The sequence below is a fragment of the Halichoeres trimaculatus genome, unplaced genomic scaffold (assembly GCF_033239565.1).
Source record: "Halichoeres trimaculatus isolate MK-OKI-2021-1 unplaced genomic scaffold, fHalTri1.1 fHalTri1_scaffold_3, whole genome shotgun sequence".
Taxonomy (NCBI): domain Eukaryota; kingdom Metazoa; phylum Chordata; class Actinopteri; order Labriformes; family Labridae; genus Halichoeres; species Halichoeres trimaculatus.
In genome coordinates, this window is record NW_027437181.1 from 1,223,289 (window position 1) to 1,243,998 (window position 20,710).

At 39.1% G+C, this 20,710-nt stretch overlaps 1 protein-coding gene across 2 annotated transcripts; it reads right to left on the bottom strand.

Moving 5' to 3' along the window:
• Positions 1 to 1,285: 1,285 nt before the first annotated feature.
• On the bottom strand, positions 1,286 to 20,190 carry LOC141788079 (RNA-binding protein, mRNA-processing factor 2a). 2 transcript variants are annotated; one of them, XM_074666906.1, is made up of 8 exons: positions 19,542 to 20,190; positions 17,761 to 17,838; positions 16,814 to 16,852; positions 15,429 to 15,491; positions 14,379 to 14,529; positions 10,606 to 10,769; positions 5,778 to 5,850; positions 1,286 to 1,537 (listed from the first exon to the last, which is right to left on the bottom strand). In XM_074666906.1, exons 1-7 carry the CDS (start codon positions 19,809 to 19,811, stop codon positions 5,785 to 5,787), a joined length of 831 nt encoding a protein of 276 aa, XP_074523007.1. In that variant the 5' UTR covers positions 19,812 to 20,190; the 3' UTR covers positions 1,286 to 1,537; positions 5,778 to 5,784. The 2 variants fall into 2 exon arrangements, with proteins under 2 accessions (XP_074523007.1, XP_074523008.1); XM_074666907.1 differs by having other exon boundaries at positions 10,621 to 10,769; positions 19,542 to 20,163.
• Positions 20,191 to 20,710: the final 520 nt, after the last annotated feature.

The following is a 20,710-nucleotide window of genomic DNA, read 5'->3' on the forward strand; positions in this document are numbered from 1 at the left end:
AGTAAATGTTTCTGCAGTGAATAGTTTGGTTTCCTTTGTCTCTGACCTGATCAGCAGTGACGATCCTTGTGTCTTTGTGCGGTGAACGATGAACACACTTCTTTAAACCGTCGGCACCGTCACCACATCGGCACAGAAACCAGCAGCAGCAGCAGAGTTGCTCCTACCATGAGGCAGCTGGTGGTCCGGAGTCACTTAGGAGTCCCTGGAGGAGGCGCCACGCTCGGCTGGGCAGAGCGCCTCTGCAGCCGGCGAGGTGAGAGCGTGGAGGTCGACGCCGCACATGATGCAAACAGACACTAATGCAGCAGGGCGTTACAAACGAAAAGTTATCCTGAATTATTGATGCCAGCAGCTGATGTCTGCAGAGCTCACTCCTCAGAGTCAGCACGCCGTGCGTGTGAGGGCGTTCGTTAGCGCTGATTGGCCGAGGCCACAAACCACAGATGCAGAGGTGCATTCACTTCTTTTATTCATAAGATGGGAACATTTTTACATCTTATGCACAGCAGATACAAAGACAAACATGTTCTAAACCACAAACTAAAGTCCTCCATCACTCTGATCCTGCTTCCCATTTCAACATGGCCGCTCAAAATAAACACGCTTTCGTTTGTAGTCCAGTTTCACATTCTGAAAGATCGTTTTACAGCAATCTCAGTTTAGCAGAACGGCTCCAGCCACCTTCAGAATACTTCCTTTAGACAGATACCCATTCCCCTTTAAACAAATTGCACTTTTTTCTTCTTTAAAACTACGTCAACAGGATTATAGGTTCATAAAGTAACACCAAGAACACAAGAGACGACTAATCCATCCAACTTATACAGGTTTCATTATTTAGTTGCACAAAAATGCATAAATATACATCACGCAAAAAAGTACAAAAATACTTGTACTTTGCTTTGCTGAAATAATGACGGACACTGATATGATCAAAGGGACTGGGGTTGTCATCCAACGTAGGGAGGCATTCACGAGGTCCATGCGAGATAAGCCATTTACACAACAGCCTAGCTTTCACAGAGGTAAGACCAAGGAGCTACAGGAAAAACAAAACGCTTCGCTGTCTAGGCCAAAGTAGGGCGAGGCAACACAAACACTAAGAAAATGAGGATACACAGAACTCTGCGTTCTAAATTCATGCCAAAAAGACTAACATGCAATGACTCTTAACGCCTCTACACCTCCGGCGAGCAGCGCCCAGCCCCGGGAGGACTAGCTTAACAACGGGAACTTCGATTCGTCAGGTTTTCCTCAACAAAAATGATCCGTGGAGGTTGGCGCTGGGCTGCATGAGGCTGTACTGAGAAGTGCTAAGATGGTACCGCAACAGTCGCCAAGGAGAAGCTCAGATTGTCGACAGCAAGATGGTTTCAACTCAGGCTCCCCCCACAGGCAGACGGACGATCGGGGGGAGGTATAAATACTGTTTGTTTATAGTAATGCACATTTGTCCATTAAATAAACCTGATTAAATTAATGACGAGCTTGGCAAACCTCACTTCAGCTGGACAAAGGTGTGGTTTCCAGAGACCTGAGGAGAGAAACAGGAGTTAGCGCTGACGAGAAGAGGAAACAAAAACCTCAGTTTGACTGTTTCAGATCTTTATCGACACATTTAGTCTGAATCTCTCGCAATTCAAGACATGAATCAAGAAAAAAAGCCTCCACTGTAAAGTTTCATCTTTAAAAATGCTTGTTAGCAAAACGGTTAGCCACTAGAAGCTAAAGTCAAAGGTGAGCATTTGTTTGGGACCATTTCCTGCCGAAGCATCAACGCTGTGGAGGAACGACAACGTGAAAGTGATGAAGAGTTTTTTCAGAAACACTAGAGGAAAACAGATGTCGGTGTGATTTTTTATCGTGTCAATATGAAAAAACAAAATGTACAGAAACCGGACACTGAGCTCAGCTGTTGGGTGTGTTTTTCACAGGTTAACAGGTTTTGACATTTTTATCCTTAACAACTAAAACACAGAAATGAGCTGAGGTGTTCGTTGGTGTTTTTAGCTTTTTCTCTGTTAGCGCTGTAGCTTTAGCTCTTAAGTGTTTCTGGTAAACTTTTTGCGGCTCTTAAATCTGCACGTCGCGCTTTTTGATCCTTTTATTTCATCAATTCAGCTTTGATACAGTGAAAACTGTGTCACAACTTTAAGACCTTCTTAAAGACTGAAATTCCTCCATCACAGGAGCAGCCAGAGTCTGTGCAGTAGAGACTGTGAGGGATTCTGGGAGAATCTGAGTGGAGCTGGGTGACAAAAATAATAATTACTTTTTTCTTTGGAGAGTCTAATCACTTCCTGACTCTACCTCCAGACATATTTTACAATCCCTGAAAAAAATACAAGAGAACGTCAGCTGTTAATCATCGATAAACGTGACGTAAAACCTCATTTTTAACCTTGTATAACTAATGAAAACGAAACTTTTCAGAAAAAAGAGGACTTGGATACAAGACAGCAAAATGATATCTGTAAATCACCACAACAATCAGACGTGATAAACATTTCTACCAGGTGTATTAATTTTTTAAAGTTTGACCACAGCCCATCTGGAATGACTGGGGAGATGGATTTTTAAACCTATACTGCAGCCAGCCACCAGGGGGAGCAGTTTTTGTGGAGACTTCACTTCGAGCCGAGCAAGCGGACATCCATTTTTTTTACAGTCTATGATTTGGACAGCACCAGATTTTTACACTCACATTATCTTAGCAAAAGCAGATAAACGTCCAGTAGACGTCATTCCCCTCTCAATCCATCGTATTTTCTTTCTTTCACTGCAAAAAACTGAAATCTTATCAAGTGTTTTTGTTTTATTTTTTAAAAGAAAGTCTTTTTAGACCTAATCTGAGCCACATTCCCCTGACCAGTCCAGAAAAAATGTCTGATTTCAAGTTATTTAAAGACAAAATGAGGTCTGTTGTTTTGAGACTTTATTCTAGTTTCAAACAAATTTTTGAGCAATTTTTTTTTGTTCCATTCGCAGATTTTTTTTCCTGTAACAAGAAATTCAGACCTCATTTTAGTCTCTAAACAACTTGATACAAGACATTTTTCTGGACTGCTCAGGTGAATGTGGTTCATATCAAGTATAATAAAACAATTTTTACTCAAAATAAGACAAAAACACTTGATAAAATTTCAGTTTTTTTGCAGCGTTCAAAGACAAATCTCCCCCAATTTGTTTGTAAAACTACTTTTGACCACACGCAGCAAAAAAAACCCCGTCGGTAAGTGTGGCTCAAAGCACGCCAAACCCATGTGTGTCAGTGTTTTTCAGATGGGAAACCTGTGTCAGCCAATCAGAATGAGCCTTGTTATTTAGCTGTGACGCTTGAATTTGAATTTATCAAAGGATAGCCCATTGAGATGCAGCATCTCATTTTCAAGGGGTCCCTAAAGTAAAAATTTTCAGAACCAAAAACTCTGTTTTCCGGCGGAAACACAAAACCACGAAACCAGAGTTTTCCAAAATCTTCACTTTGGCCGGAGTTTTCAGAAAACATTGAATTTAGTGACATAAAAGTGCTGTTTTTTTGTGGACGACAGGTGTAAACAAGTTAAATAAAAACAAATCTGGTTTCCTAGATCCTCGGCTACGTGTGGACACGGCCTTGAAAACATGAACCAGTCTAAGTGTCCACACTTTCTTCCTGTTCAGCTGGTGAGCGCTGAGGACCGACCCACTCTGAAACCGCTGAGCGTGAGGGATCTCGCACTGACTTTTTGAGTCCTGAGGGAATTACCCAGAGTTCAAAGCAACGTGACGTGAAGCCCAGGATTCCCAGGGGAACCCGGCAAGCGTGACGAGGTCAATAAACGCTGTAACACGGAAATTAAAAAAAGAGACGGTAAAAAACAAGAAGCAGGAAAGGAACAGCTGAGACGATAAAACCACCACAGTCAGCTAAATCTATATTTATACATCTGTCTGTACGTGCTGTTTGATGATTACTGTGTTAAAACTGTTTAAACCTCCTGCTGCTCAGTGTTCACATACAAACGTTTCTCCCTCTCAGACCCACAGAGCTTCATTTCTTTAAACTTTACCGACTGGAGACACGGCTCACGCCATCTTGTGGGGATATCACAACATTACACACAGCATAATTAAAGACAACACTAATAACAAACCCAAAACACAAATAACCAAACTACCTGTACTAAGACCAGGTGTAGTTTTTATACGTACTGGGTCTAACTTATCCCAGACAGTAAGGAGGAATAAAAAAACAAACAGGAGCTCAGGTCTGAGGAGGTTAAATAGATTCGACTGTTTGGACCAAAAAAAAAAAGTGTGTTGGTAAATATTCAGTTATTCCTTGATGAAATGAAAGTGGTGAAGTTTTTTGGGCCTACGACTTGTGGAAACTCAAAATGTCCAATAAAAACTCCTGAAGCTGCTCAGGTGAGCGACGTGCTGACATGCAGGTTGCCTGAGTCTGGTCCCGTTCCCAGTTTAACCATTTTGACCCCTCGAAGCCTCGCCGGGTCCCAAAGGGTTCAGGCTTTGGGTTTAGGGAGAACGTTAAGAGGACAGAGAGGTGCATTCTGGGTTTTGACGGCAGCGTTAATAAAGAGTCTCATGCACATTGGGTGGGCGGTGGACGAGAATGGTCCCAAACAAATGCTCAAGTCTCTAAACTGAAATCTTATCAAGCGTTTTTGTCTTATTTTCAGTAAAAATTATCTTATTATACTCAATATGAGCCACATTCACCTGACCAGTCCAGAAAAATGTTTTTTTTTTTAACTATTTATTTGGTTTCTGAGAAAAAACAAGGACAGAGAACAAATCTAAACAATAAAAGACAAAACAAAAACAATTCCTTACATGATGGGATTAATATAGGTCCATTTTTTAAAACATTTTTTTTAAAACTAGACTAAATTTGTGAACACTTTATTTCAAATGGTCATGAAAAGGGCCTTTCTAATTCATTCAAAAACCAAATTATAAACAGTTCACCAAAATAAAATAGAAAAAAAATTCAACAATAGGAGGGAAAGAGAAAATGCACTCAAGTTTTGTTTTTGTTTTTTTTGGATTTATATTTGAATTTAATTTATTTTTTTATTGATTTAAATATTATTTTATTTAAATATTTAATTATTTTTATTATTTTCTGGATTAAGTCCAATAAGTCCAATAAGTCCAATGCTCCAGCCCACGCTACATTTACCACATTGTTTTTTCATTTAGTGTTTTTGTTTGTTTTTTTTTCTTTAAGTCTTGTTTCAAGTTATTTAAAGACAAAATGAGGTCTGAATTGCTGTAACAAAATGTGATGTTTTGGGTTTGTGGTGTAACACCAGTAAAAAAAATCTGCCAATGGACCCCAAAAAAATTGGTGAAAAAAATGAGCTTAAAACTAGAATAATTTCTTGATACAAGAAACTTTTCTCTTGAGAGATTTTTATTTTGTTACAAACAATTCAGAGCTCATTTTCTCTTTAAATAATTTGAAATCAGACATTTTTCTGGACTGGTCAGGGGAATGTGGCTCAGATTGAGTCTGAAACGACATTTTTTACTGAAATAAGACAAAAACACTTGATAAGATTTCAGTTTTTGCAGTGTGCACACATAATCTTACACATTGTCTTTTATTAATTTCTGTGCAGGATCCGTCGACAGTCTATAATCTTTGCATGTGATTTTGCAACATTCAAACATTGAGCCAGAGTCATTTAGTTTGATTTCAGTGATTTCAGTTTGCATGTGATCTGTAAAGTTAGAGAAAACACACTGTTGGACCAAAGGTTACTCACTAAATATCTAACAAAACTGCCGGGACTTCCATCCGGGCTGGGAAGTCTCAGAGGGAGTGGGGTACCAGCGCATCTGAAGAAACACAGATATAGTCATGTAGAGCAGACCAACAGCAGCTGCAGCGCTTCAATCCTGCACATTTTCACACATCAACTCTTTAAAATGCACTTTACACTCGACCAATCAGCTCGGATTACCGGCCAGGCTGATATTTAGCAATTTGAAGCATATCGGCATCCGCCCCTTTTTTTAAATCTGCAGTCTCTGCTCTGATTTTTGGAAAACTTGACTTCCTGTAGAAAACTTAGGGAGGGAGCTATTTGTTTTTTTTTAGTTTTATTTAGCTTTATAATACAGCTGCTGAGCCTGGGAGCTGTTTCATAAACAAGTTATGACACAAATGAATATCGGCCCCAAATAATCGGCCCTGAAAAAACGATATCAGTCGATCTCTGCTTTAGGTTTAGGACGCTGTCCCTTTAAGCCGAGGTCAGTGCAGCCCTGGGAATGTGGGTCATGTAGCCGCTCGTTGAGGACAATGGTCCTTGAGTAATTAACGGGCATGGAAATGTGGAGCTGAAGCTCTCTGTGTGTTAAACATTTCCACCGGGTGATCAGCTGGTATGCTCGCAACGTTTCCACACCTGAGGAGGAGTTACACCTCACACACAGAGGAGGTTATCAGCTGTTTGGAAACGTGGAGACGTCTGAGCCGGCTGGAGGAGAAGTCAGAGCTCTTAAGGGATCTTTCATCAGATTGTGATTAAAAAGAAATCCCTACAGCAGCTTATACTCCGACAGGAGCGTGGACAGCCAGTTGGCACCTCCAGAGGAGCCCATCAGGTCCGACCGTTTCTCTGAGCGAATACCTGACATTCCTGCGCCTCCTGTGCCCGTGTAGTATCAAGGCTGCGCTCCCTCTGCTCTTACACACCGCTCCAGGAAGTTAGATCACAATGAACTCCAAACGACCCAACCGGAGAAATATTTTCCATTGCTATTGTTAACTGAGAAAGGCCGGCCCACTGCGGCGAAGTCAGCAGCACTACAGCTGGAGCGTTTAGACTGCAATTAGCTTACAATGTAAACACGGAGTGCTGCAGATTTATCTTCAGGAGGCTCAACGTAAATCCTCAACAGGAATATCTGCAAACTGGATCTAAACATCAAATTTAACCTGTCAGAAAGTTAGAATGATGAAGCAAAGACGTGTCCCCGTTTTCTCAGACGGACGTTCCTCTGCCAGAAACCTGACGGACGGTGACTCAGAGCGCCGTTAAAGGATAAATTTATACCTCCACGTCTGAGGATCGTCCATTAAAGGAGGCCAGATGACAGCCACACAGAGGGATTAGAGCTAAGTGCATGCTGTTGTAACGTTAGACGACATCAGAGAATGCACGCATCACTTCCTGTTTTCCATTTCACCACGAATCATTTTACGACCGTATAACTCATGGTTTTTTAAACCCTGCTCAGGTTCTTGTTTCTTATTATCAAAACGAGGAACATACTGTACAGCCAACAACATCTGACACGTGTGCTGTTGTTGTAATACCTCTGATGACCACTGGGGGGCACCAAGAGCATCATTTGATAATAACCAGGAAACATTTCTTACTGTGCGTTCACACCAAAAGAGGCAAAAGTGGCAAAAGCAGCAGCACGCCGGAAGTTCATTCATTTTCAGTGAGAGCCGAGAGCGTCCTGAGCGGCTAAAGCAGCTAAAGTGGCTAAAGCGGCTAAAGCAGCTAAAGCAGCTAAAGTGGCTAAAGCAGCTAAAGTGGCTAAAGCAGCTAAAGTGGCTAAAGCGTCACCAGATGAGAAGTTGAGTCTTGGTTAACTTTATGTTCATTAGCTTTGACGCAGTTCAGCAGCAAACGGTGGTAACCAATCAGAGTAGAGATGTCCTTCGACCGAGCGGGCCCTAAAGAACAACACATGTAACTTTGGTTCCTAGTTCCGTCATGGATACAGAAAAGCTCATAAACTGTGTTCAGGCTCATCCTGTTCTTTTTAATATCCACCTTTTTAGCTACAGACACCAACAACAACAAAATGTGCAGCAACAGCAGAAAATAGTGACGTGAAGTGTAGTCTGTGGCAAAGACGTAGCCTAGCCTAGCATGCTAGCATTTCTAGCTTCATCTGAATGAGATGACACCAGGGCTCCAGACGCCGGGGGTGCAGGTTACTTTATTACCAAACGGTCTCTGCTGGATCCTTCTGGATCCTTCTGTGGATGGCTTCGTCAAGATTATAATATTTAACTAAAACGAAACTAAAAACAAAAAACTAAAATTTAAAATACATTGCAGTTAACTCAAACTAAGAAAAACTAGAAAAGAAAACAAAAACGATAAGTAAACTAAAACTGTATCTTGTGTTCACAAAACTAACTGAAACTAACCAAAATTAAAGACTAAATTTCGTTAGTTACAGTTTTTGACAATATCAATCGCCTTGAGGATTTAAATCAATCCGACACATTTTCCCAACCAATTTTACGACAGTTTTCGGCAGTTGTCAGCGCCGTACGGCACCATCATAGCGACGTACTGGGACAAGCTTGTTTACTGCACTGACTGGCTGTGCTCTGTGCTGAGACCAAACATAGAGGAGCAACAAATCAGAGCATCTGTTATAGTTTAATTGTTACAGAGTCCAAGTTTTTATTTATTGAAGCTCATATTAAATTGTTTTTTTTAATTTATGTTAATATTATTTTCATGTAATTTATGTTTATATTTTTTATATTAAGTTGATATTATTTTTATATTATTTATGTTTATATTATTAAAAAAAGTTTATATTAATCTTATATAATTAATGTTTATATTTTTTATACTAAGTTTATATTATTTTTATATTATTTATGTTTATATTATTAAAAAAATATTTATATTAATTATATATAATTAATGTTTATATTTTTTATATATAGTTTATATTATTTCCTTGTGTTGAAGGCAGCAGCCAACAGTTCAGTATCAGCACTGACTGAGCAGTGAGCTCTATGTTGGACTGAAAATAAACAGTATTACAAAATATTTACTCTGACCTTTTTGAATCCTGCACCTGGTTAATAAGGTATGAAAAACTAAACTAAACTAAAACTAAACTAAACTAAAACTAAACTAAAACTAAGCCTGTTGGAAAAATCAAAACTAAATAAAAACTTGAATGCCCGCTCTAAAACTAATCAAAACTAAACTGTGATGGAAAACAATGTCAAAACTAACTAAAACTAAACTATAATGACAAATCCAAAACTATTATAATCGTGTGCTTAGTACTGGACTGTGCACCAGGATCTGAACGGACGCCGGTGACCTGGTTTTCACTTCCTGTTTTGGGCGACCTTTTCTCTTCCTTGAGGATTTATCTTTCGTTTCTTGTGGATTAACGTTGTTTTGTGTTACGTACTTAAGAGGACCAGAAAAAACAGGATTAAAGGAGCGTTTAAAATAGTGTGAGGAAGGACAGCTTGTATTTTTTCATTAGTCGGAACTTTTTCATGATTTTGGTTTTATGAACATTGAGATTATTGTTATGTTTTGGTTGTGATTTATTTTGGAACGGGGAATACACACGGGGCTACGCAGGGGTTTAATTTATTGAATAAAAGATTAACATTGAGTCCGACTCCTGGGTATTTTTCTTATATTTTATTATTAGTTTTCTTCGTTGATAAATCAATATTACCTCCTTTGTAAACTGCTTCCTGCCTGTCAATCCGCCCGTGACTGATTAGACCAGGGGTGGGCAAACTTTTTGATTCGTGGGCCACGATGGGGTCTAACATTTGACAAAAGGTCCGGACCAGGAGCAGATGGATGGAGCGCTTTGGTAACTATCAGGGTAACATTCGTTCATTCCATATCCATTTTAGAAACCAAAACTGGAAAACGGATAACGACTTGTTATTCAATTTTTCATTTTCAAATCAAAAATCAGAAAACAAATAACAGTCTATTTTTTGCTGTTTTGATTTTGTTTTGAAATTAAAATTAGAATATGAGAGAATGGAATTGTAATGGGATTTTTAATCCGTGTACGGTTCGTTCTTTCGTTATTCTGTTTCAAAACAAAATAGAAAATTAAAAAAAAAAAAAAACGAAAAAAATGACTTGTTTTTTTGTTTTTCTGTTTTAAAACCAAAACGGAAAAACGGAATTACAGAAAACCACATTTTTTCTGTCCTGGTTTTAAAAATGAAAAATCGCTACAGAAGGGCTGATGGGTCAGAAGGTAAAGTGCAAAAGTGGAGTAATAGGCCTACGCTTCACCTCAACAAAGCCAATGTATCTACAGTGCGCCATCTAGTGGGAAAACATCAGACATGCAGGGAAAATAAAACATTAACAAGGTTTATTCATTTAAATTTTTCAAGTTCGGCGGCCGGATTAAAACGTTTAAGGGGCCGCATGTGGCCCCCGGGCCGTAGTTTGCCCATGCCTGGACTAGATGGTGATTTTATTACGTTCATGCTTTAAACTGAAGTTGAACAACAGAAAGCAGCTGCTGCTGTGAAGAAGTCGCTGTGCGGCTCCTTGAAATGACAAGAGCGATTTTCCTCTGACGTCGGTCGTGTGAAATATTTAGCCTCTTTGGTCGCTGTCCGCTTTCTCGGGCGTGCTTGCTGCTTTTGCCTCTTTTGCCTCTTTTGCCTCTTTTAGTGTGAACGCACAGTCGGTGTTAAATCCTAATCAGCAGTAAATATCCTTCATGTATCTCTGTGAACGTTCTGTCCTGTGTGGAGAAAAATGAACCGTGAAGAAGAGAACAATGAACCGTGAGAGAAGAGGAAGATAAAGGAGCACACACCGGTTGGTCCCTCACCTGGGCGTGGAGGGCTGCAGCAGCGGCAGCGGCGGCCGGGTAAGTGAAGGCTGCGTGAGGGAGGCCCGGGGTCAGCTCCGTGGTGTACAGGGGGTACGGAGTCCAGGCATCCGGGGATGCTGGGATCAGCGCTGCCCCCGTCAGATCATCTGGGGAAGTACAGGGCGGGAAACACAAAGCTGACTAACGAGGACGGGAAAATGTCGAGGATTCACTAAAAAAAATCTTCAAATAAGAAAATGTTTGTCACAGTTTGTGCTGTCATGAGGTTTTTAAAGACGTAATTTACTTAGAGCCTGAATTATCTGTGGTGATGGATCCTAAACGACTTAATCCTCCTAAAAAGGTGCAGTCAGACCAGATTTCAGATTCTGAAGCTGCCGCTAAAGGACGGGTCTTTGGCCCCGACCCAGATCTCCTCTGAGCCCCAGCTCGGCTCTGCAGACTCTGGTTGTGTTTGAGTTTCTAAGAAAAGAGCAACAATGGAGCGGTGTAAACACGTCGCCTGGGAAGTGGGTCATCAATCATTTCTTCATATCGTTCCTGCTCTCGCTAACGAGATGGAAGCAGCTGCTCTGAAATTCACCAGGACAAAAGTTTTTGAGACGTGAACCACGTTTTATCTCTAATCTTTTTCAACACCAACATAAAGACATAATTTCTTCACATCAGAGTCAAATCAAGCTCGTCTGTTAGTTTCATTTTCTTTTACAGTGAGTATTTAAAGGTTTGAGCTGTGTCCACTTCACAGACGGTTTCATCATAAAGACTAACGATGTCATTGCTGTGATGTCATTACAGGGTTAAACATGTTTAAAATAACTAACATTATGTGATAATTAGAATCTATTTTTTCATTAAGTGTTTTTTTTAGTCATGTTTTAAGTTATTTAAAGATAAACTGAGGTCTGAATTGCTGTAATAAGTTGCGATGTTTTGGGTTTTTGGTGTAACACAAGTTTAAAATAAAAATGCTGGAAATTAGCTCGAAACTAGAATAAAGTCTTAATACAAGAAACTTCTCTCTTGTTCCTTTGGCAGATTTTTCTAACTTGTTACAGTTTTTTGTCTTTAAAAAATTTGAATCCAGACATTTTTCTGGACTGCTCAGGTTATAATAAAGACTAACGACGTCATTACAGTGGAGCAAGTTAAACATGATGCTTAACTCTGACCTAAGATTAAAAAATAACTAACATTATGTGATGATTCGTTTTTTTAAATTGTAGTTTCATAAATAAAGATCCAAGCAAAAAGAATGCATTTTTAGTCGATAATCAAATCCCAAATTTCCCCAAAATAAAGTGATAAAATTAAACATCACTCCATCAAAAATCATTCTCTGGGTTAAATCCAAAACCCCAATCCACACTATATTTACCACTCTACTATTAAATCTCAAATTATATCTTAAATTATCATATTTATGATATGTATTTTATTTACTGTTGTTTAAATTTGGCCAATTTTTGTAGAGTTTCTTTTCAGTCTGAATCATTTTGTGACGTAGATTTAATATTTTAAAGATTAAATATTAAATAGGTTTAACACTAGACATGCACTGATCGATCGCTGCTGATTTCCTTAATTCTGGGGGATTGGTGATCAGAGATAAGAAACCGGTGATCTTATAAACCTCCAGGAAGCTCTGACAGCCTTTGTTACACTTTTCTCTGAGACCTAAAACTCCGGACACTTTATTGGTTAAGTTTTTTTTCAGTAAGTAGTAAGTGAGTGGTAGTAGTAAGTAAAATAAGATTGGAACATTGGAGATATATGCTGTCAGTTATAAAAAATAAAAATCGGTATCGGCTTTTTAAAGATCAGTGATCGGACAGAAAATCGTGATCGGTGCAGCCCTATTCAACACATGTATCAGACCGCCTGTCATTAAAAACAGGGAACCATCCAGCATCATGAAGAGTTTTAACGCTGACTGTTTGTTTAGATTTTCCTAAACTGAACCCTTTCCAACAGGAGTGAAGAGTTTCAAACTGAACTCATGTTTTTATTCCCAGGTTTGAGCCAGAAAGTCAGAAATTAAATCAAGAATAACAAAGAAAAAGATCAATTAAAACAGATTTTTTTGTTCAGAAACACAAATGAATAAAATAATTAATCTTTTTAATAATTCCCAGAATTAATAATGAAATTGGTCGCAAGTCATTTATTTCTAAAGCTCCACCTGACTGAACCAATCTGCCCCAATCTCTCAGATTATCTCATCTTTCCACAGCTCTAGGTCAAACCTGTTGATTTATTTAAAACAAAGATGCTCCTGTTTGAGTTTTTATGTTAATCAAACTTGTTTCAGTGGGTTTGCAAAATTATATCAGTTACCGTTTACTGGTGTGTGGGAATCTACATGTGCAATTTATTTATATGGATATAATGTTCTATCTATAGCTGCATGTTTGTACACATGTGAAAAATGTTTTTTTAGTATTTAGAAGCTGGAGATGGGTTGAAGAGGTTGGGTTAGTGGGAGAGCGATTTGCTTGTTTTTTTTTTTTGTTTTTTTTTTTTTGTTTTTTTTGCTTTATTTTATTTTTTGTTCTCTTTTTTATTTTATTTTTTTTTCTTTTTTTATTTTATTTTTTGTTTTCTTTTTTATTTTATTTTTTGTTTCTTTTTTTATTTTATTTTTTGTTTTCTTTTTTTATTTTATTTTATTTTTTCTTTTCTTTTTTTGTTTTCTTTATTTTATTTTTTTATTTTTTTTGTCTGTGTTGTTTTATATTTCTTGTTGGGACCCCTCCTTGAAAATGAGATCCTGCATCTCAAGCGGCTATCGCTCAATGAATTTAAACTAAAATAATCAAATTTTTTTTTTATTAATATTTTTCTGCTTGTTTTTTTAGAACAGCATATCTACAAATTCATGCAGAGCAACAAAAATCATTTTATATCAATAACTGAACTCATTCTGATTAAAGTGTTTGCACAGACTGGAGGATGAACCATCACAGAAACATAAAATATTTGGATTATAAGCAATTTATGTCACTATTTCATACCTTATTCTTAGTATATTCTTAGACTTAATTTCAAATTACACTTATGCTTCCAGTTTGTACTTTTTATATATATATATATATATATATATATATATATATTTTGTTTTTATCACTTTTGAAGGGAGTAACTGTAACTATAAAGTAATTTCCCCTCAGGGATTAAAAAGTATTTCTGATCTGATTAAGCGCTCACAACTTTCTTAATCTGACTCAAACTTCACTCCCGTCTTCAAGGATGATTTTCTTTTTTTGTGTCAGATAATCTGAACTTGTTTTTTGATTGTTGGTCCCAAACACACAGGAAGTATCAGAGCGTATAGCGTAGAGGTTTCCCTCTCAGTGCGAGTGGATTCATGCTTTTTTTCGGGGCAGAAACACGCCAACAGGAGGACACTGAGAGCTGTTCCTGCGTCTTCGTTAAATTCCCTCTGATGAAATCTGGTCTGAAAGCATCTCTGCTCCCTGTTCAACACTAACATCTCCTGCAGGTGTTTCTGCAAACCCTGAGAGGGCGCCGTTCCCAGCTGGACAGAAGCAAAGCGGCTTTAAAGAGTCGAGATGGCACATGCATGTGGAGGTGAGTTAGTCCTTCTTTGTTAGACTCTGTCTGTAACCCCTGACCTCCTAGTCTCCAACGCCTCACTGACACCTTAGACTTCACAGAGAGGGTCGTCTGAGAGCTGGCGTTGCCATGGTGAGAGTGGATGAAAGAGCCTAGAGTGGTGCAGCCGTACAACTTACATGGGTCCCGTGCAATGAAGTGAGCTCCTAGAGCGGGGTGGATATTTGTGGGGTTCGGTGTGGCCATCAGCTTACTCTTTGCCATCTTCGTGTTGGCTTTAGCAAACTCTAAGCGCAGGGTCTGGGGGCTTTCGGGGTCAAAACGGATACCCTGAGGGAGAGACGGAGGAGGGGAGGAGGGGGACATAGTTTTGTAAGGGAGGTGGGCTGAGTTTGAGGGGGCTGCTGCTCACAGGTCTCACATGGCCTCCTTTCCTAGAGCTGTGCCTCCGTACTCAGGATGTTTCCTTCTTTCCTTTCCTCTGGGAGAAACCTCAGAAAGGGAAGACCGAGGGAAACGCTCCTGAAATACTTCAACAGGCTCGCGTCTCCTTTTCCCCCGTGACGGGAGGCCGGAGGAGGGAGGAGCTCGCCGTCACACGAGGAAAAGGAGACGAGGAAAAGTGGCCGAGGGTGAGGCTGGGTGTAAATCCTGTCAGGTGGTTGAACCCTGCGTGTGTTTTGTGCCCTAAGCGTTGTGCCCACATGCAGGTGAGTAGTATCTTGGTGTGTGTGTGTGTGTGTCTGTGTGTGTGTGTGTGTCTAGGAGGTGATGCTCTTAAGGAAAGCTAGAGGCTATGAGAGAGAAGTGTTAGATCTGCCAATGTGGGCTACTGGGTGCCAAAATAAGAGGTTACACTACTGAAGATGTGTCCAGGTAACACTACACATGTGGCTATGACCAGGGTCACAGTAAAGCAGTGATAATATGCAAAATGAGGAAAGCTAGACCAGACTAAGAAGGGATGTGTATCAAGGTCAAAGTAAACTACCGTAAGGCTACGGGACTCTGGCCTCTTTCCAAAAATGGCCCTGCCATTGAATTATAAAAAGACACAAAGGGTTGGCTTTGGGGAGACAACTTTTCTGTAAAGTCCCAGTTTCTCTTCAGCTTCAAGCAAAGGTTAGAGCAAATCCAAGAAACACAAAACAGATATTTTTAAACACATAAGAGGGAAATAAAGAAAGTCTGAAAGAAGTAAACTAAACAGGAAATGAGTGGATGCTTACATTTAGTGAGTTTTTCGCAGCTTCAGCTCCAGAGCGACTGTCAAAGGTTACAAACCCGACCGGCTGAAAGGCAGAGAGGGAAGAAACAGACGTCAAAAAGCATCCACATCCCCTTCAATAGCAACCGATAAAACATCACCTTCTTACTTTGAATTTGGAAAAAATTTCAGAAAAATCAGGAAAAATTTTTGTTAATTTTGAATATTATTTTAAAGAAGTTATGTGCTAAATTATAAAAAAAAATGAGAGAAAATTTTGTCTTATTATAATCTCAGCGTGATTAAATTTGCAGACCTCTAAAGTAAAGTGTTACCCAGTACGGTACCGATGCCCAGTCAGGCAGGTTTATTTATACAGCACATTTCAGCAAGGCTTTACAGAGAAACAATTAGTGAAAAATATTAATAAATGAAAATAAATATTTATTTTTGGATAAATTCAAATATATTTATATTTATATATTTATATTTATATAACAAATAGTAAATAAAAAAATATTTAAGTAAAAATTGAATAAATAAGACAACTCAACATAATAAAAACAAAAAAAGAAATCTGGTGAAAGATGATAAATATTAAAAAAGGTAAATTTAAATATATATTTATTTTAAATAATAAATAAAACAATTAGAATTTAATTAAAAAGTGAATAAAAAATACAACAAAACAAAAAAAAAACCCACAAAAAAATCTGGTAAAATTTGACAGATATTAAAAAAAAGATCAATTTAAATCTATATATATTTATATACTTATAATAAATAATAAATAAAACAATTAAAATTTCATTAAAAAGTGAATACTAAGACAATACAACAAAATAAAACTACAAAAAAATCTGGTTAAATATGAAAATATGAAAAAAAAATCTTTATGTATTTATATATTTATTATGAAAAAATAAAACAAATAATATTCAATTAAAAAAATGAATAGAAAATAAGACAATTCAACAAAATAAAACCACAAAAAAAAAAATAATACTGTACTGGTACTCAATGGTACCAATTACCTGTACTTTTGTGTTTTTTTTTTCTGGTTAAATAAACATTTGTTTAATAATTAAATCTTAAATTTTGTAACATATTTATTTCTTATTATATAAACTTGTAATGCTGCATTCATGTCCAGTAGGAAAACTGCCTACTCCTCCACTCCCTCACCGTCAGAAGGATGTGTTCAGGTACCTAAACACGATACCGTTTGATTTTAGATGCCTATAAATGAACCTTATTCAGTACCCATCCCTTTACAGGAGAAATAAAATGATGACAGGAGGATTTAATTTTTCACAAACACTAAAATCAGAGCCGACATGAAATGTGTTTACGTATCTGAATGAAGCATTAAAGCCGTTTGTTCCTCTGGTGGGAGGCAGATCTCACCTGTTTTGATGTTAACTTAATCAGTGACCCTTCATAACCCTGTGGGGAAAAGAGATAGCCAATTATCCACCCTGCTGCAGTCACATGGAGGAAGTCAGGCATGAACATTTCTCGCTTCATCAAGAGGAACCTGTGTGTGCAGGAAAGATCCTCCACCATCAGAGCCGTCTACTCACATATTTAAAGAGTTAAATAAAATCAAAACTGAATGATTGAGCTTCTAAAAACCTGGGAAAGATTAATCCTGAGGAGTGAAATTAAAACTAGAATGATGTCTTAATTCAAGCCTCATTTTTGTCTTTAAATACCTTAAATAAAACATTTTTCTGGGCTGCTCAGGTGACTGTGGCTCAGATTGAGTCTAAAAAGATATTTCTGCTGAAAATCAGACAAAACCAGCTGATAAGACTCAGTTTTCTGTGTTTCCTCACTCTGCTCTGTTTGCCGGCCGTGGATTTAAAAAAAGGCCCAAAAGGTGAAAGTGTCTCAATGACTTAAGAAAACAAACAGCTCCGGTGGTTTCTCAATCCACGGCGTAACGAGGGGAAGCAGAAACGTCTCCACAGCGAGCGAGCGAGCGAGCTGGGTCACGGAGAGGGTTGGTTGGTTGGCCAATGGCGAGGGCTACTCATTTACACATTCCCCGAGATCATCCATGTGCGAGGGATACCACTTCCAATTTGGTTAGTTAGGACACGGGCAGGAGGGAGGGAGTGGTGTTTATGGAGGTGGAGCCCGGTCCGAAACCCGGACGAACAATGCTGTGGCCTCATTTCCATAAATGCAAATATCCGGAGCTCCGTTAACGGGGGATTGTTGGATGAAATGTGCAGAAAAGAGGAGGATGGAGCCTGTCAGACACTTTTCACTAACAGCAGCTGCTTTTTTTATTCATTACAGCACAAAATCACCTCTTAAAGAAGGACGTAGAAATCACTGCGACCTACCTTGAAGGGTCTGAAGAGCAGGTAGAGCTCCCGTGGTTTGATATCCACAGGTAGGCCGCTGACAAACAGGGTTCGTACCTGCAGACACGGAGAGGAGAAGAGACACGTCTTATTATCAGAAACTGGGAAATAAAAAAGGAGACGATAAGAAAAACGGCCTCATATCTGAGAGGCCACAGAGGTCAAAGGTCAAACTGCTCAGGTGTTATTTCTGCAGAAGCTTCCTGAGTTTTAATCTGACTGGAAAAAAAGCTGAAAGCAAATCTTCAGAGTGAGAATTCAACGTTTTATTTTGATAAAGCCGGACGTGAAAGAGTGGAAAAACTGTCCAAGAAAGAAAATTTCAGCCTGCTCAGATTGATCACATCTTGTGAATCTCTATTTTACGGCTTTTATTTTGAGATTTGATGAAAAGGAGATGTAAATAATCCCACAAGGTTTCATATTTCTGCTCTCGCTCCTCCAATATGTTAAAGATCCCCTCAGCGGCGAACTGTCCGAAGGAGCGTGCGGTGCGGGGCCTGTTACTTCCCCGTCGGTGGGGAGGCCTCAGTACAATGGGGCTGCCAGAGGAACAGCAGCGGACAACAGAGCTCAGCGTGACACCATTTCCTTCCTCTGACCCGCGGCCCCGGCCCCACCGGCCCTCCGGCATTTTTCAGGTGGCGCTCAGCAGCGTTTCCCAGCCTGGACGTAAACGGCTCAGCTGGACGCAGAGTGGACGGAGACGTTTAATGTTTTCATCTAATAAAACACAAAATGCTTTTTCCACTTTTATCCCAGTGAAGCTCTCTGAACGACCAGAGCAGGACGCAAACAAACGTCTCCAACAACCGCTCAACCATTCAGGCCTGTTTGCTTAAACTCTGTTCCCAACGCCAAGGAGAAGAAAACAGCGAAGCACCGAGGGTGAAAGAAGTCAAGTGGCCACGCGTGTCTTTGTGGTAAGATAATGGGAACAAAGGAGGAGCAACAAAAGGCCCGGTGCTCCCCTCAGAGAGCCTCCGTGAGGAGTCATTACAGAGGAGAGCCAGCCGGCCACACAGGCGCAGACTGACAGCTGGAGCAGAGACGACACGAAGTTTAAAACAAGGCGTTTCATTTTTAAAACATTTTAATATTTTTATCTGAAGGATATAAACTAAATCTAATGTGTGTTAAATCCCCAGGATGCTCTAAAGCTTCCTGATGCTGAAATTTGATTGGATGTTGGATTAGAAATCAACAGAGAGAAAACAGTTAAAGCACGGACGACACTGTAAAATAAACTGAAGCAAAATAAGTCAATTAATATAGAAAAAAAAAACAGCCTGAGATGTTTTTTTAAATATATTTTTCTGGGGATTTTATCCTTTATTCAAGACACATTTAACCCTGTAATTATATTTTTAAAAAATGTCTTTATTTATGTTATAGTCTGATTTAATCACTGTTATTTCTAACTAATAAAACACATCATTATGACTCATTTTTATAAAAAACACAATGAATAAAAGAGGATTAATAGAATAAAATGCAAATGTGCATTGATAAAAGAAGGTGTTAAATTGATTTGCAGTGACTGTGCACACCTGAGGTTTTAAACAGGTGATTGGAAATTAAGAAAATTTAAAAAAAGGCGTCATATCAGGGAGAAATGAGCTTGAAATAAATTATTTGGAGGTTTTTTCTTGTCTCAAACTTTCCCTCTAAGATTGCTTTAGCTCTCTGGTCTTAGGACCTGCTCCAGTCTGACTGTGGAGCCGGAGCAGGAGCAGCTCAGAGACTTGTTCCGCACTCACCTCCTCCTCGATGGACACGTTGTTGTTGGGCTCTGCGTCAGCTTTGAGACTCATGTTGACGGTCGCCTCAGCCGCTGCTGCTGCTTCAGAAAGGATCAGGAGTTTCCTCGTCGAGTGATATTTCCCCCAAGTGCGTCTGAAGCTGCTGTGAAAGTCCTGGTGGCGCTTGAACTTGACCAGAGAAGATGTGCCGAGGTGAGGTCGTGCGGACGCGGACGGAGACGAAGTGTCCGAGGAAGTCTTTGCAGAAGTATTGCGAGAGAGAATCATTCATAAAAGGGAGGAAAAGGAAAAGGGAAGGAATGACAGACGCGCTAAACTAAAGGTGAGAAGGTGGATTTGTGCTCCGTGTGTGAGGGTGAAAGATGGGGGAAGAAGTGCGCGTAAAAAACTCGGAGCCTCTGCGTTCACATCAATGCCCTCAGCTGCGGGACTGTGCGGGGGAAGAGCAGGAAACTTTTCTCATTGGAGCGCGTCTCTCTCCTCCTGTCGGTGAGTGAGCCCCCTCCTCCTCTTTCTCCTCCTCCTCCTGCTTTTCAATTAGGTCATCAATTATGTTGGAGTCCGCTGTGAGCCCTAATCAGGCTGGAGATCCGCCTCAGCTGTTGCAGGAAGGGCCGGCCCCTCCGCGGCCGCATCACCGTTTCTATGGAGCCCGCGGAGCCAATGGCCGGGCCCCCCTGACCCCTGCAGCACAGGTTCATGGGAGACACAGAAAATACATTTTTACTGTTAATGTTGATTTTAGTCCCGTTTAGTGTCTTTATCTCGTAATTTTCATCGCCACAAAATCAAAGAGGCCAAAGAAGAATAAAAAAATAGGCCTGTCAAGGCTTTACTCAGGGATCAGACTATTAATTTTTTTTAATTTTCCATTTTTATCAATTTTTCTAAAAAAGAAATCAAACAAAAGCTCAACATTAAAAAGTATTTAAAGGAGAATTTATATGAAGATTTTTTTTTCAAAGATGTTTAATGTTTCATATCAATTAGATGTGTTTTATCTAAAAAAAAAAAAAAAGCTGAAGCAAGAACTAAACAATAATATTAATTATTATATATTGTTTTATATAAATGGACCCTTTAGTTTAAAGTCTAATTATTTCTTATTAATTTGTTTTTTTTAAATGAAATGTTTTTGTTTTAAATTATATAGAACAATACCTAAC

Bases quoted from the DNA above. Each gene is read 5' to 3' on its own strand.
- LOC141788079 (XM_074666906.1), bottom strand. From the start codon at position 19,811: ATGATTCTCTCTCGCAATACTTCTGCAAAGACTTCCTCGGACACTTCG. The intron at 15,492-16,813 runs GTGAGATCTGCC...TCTGCCTTTCAG, and splicing joins TTAAGTTAACATCAAAACAG to CCGGTCGGGTTTGTAACCTT. The intron at 10,770-14,378 runs GTAAGTTGTACG...GTACTTCCCCAG, and splicing joins CTTCATTGCACGGGACCCAT to ATGATCTGACGGGGGCAGCG.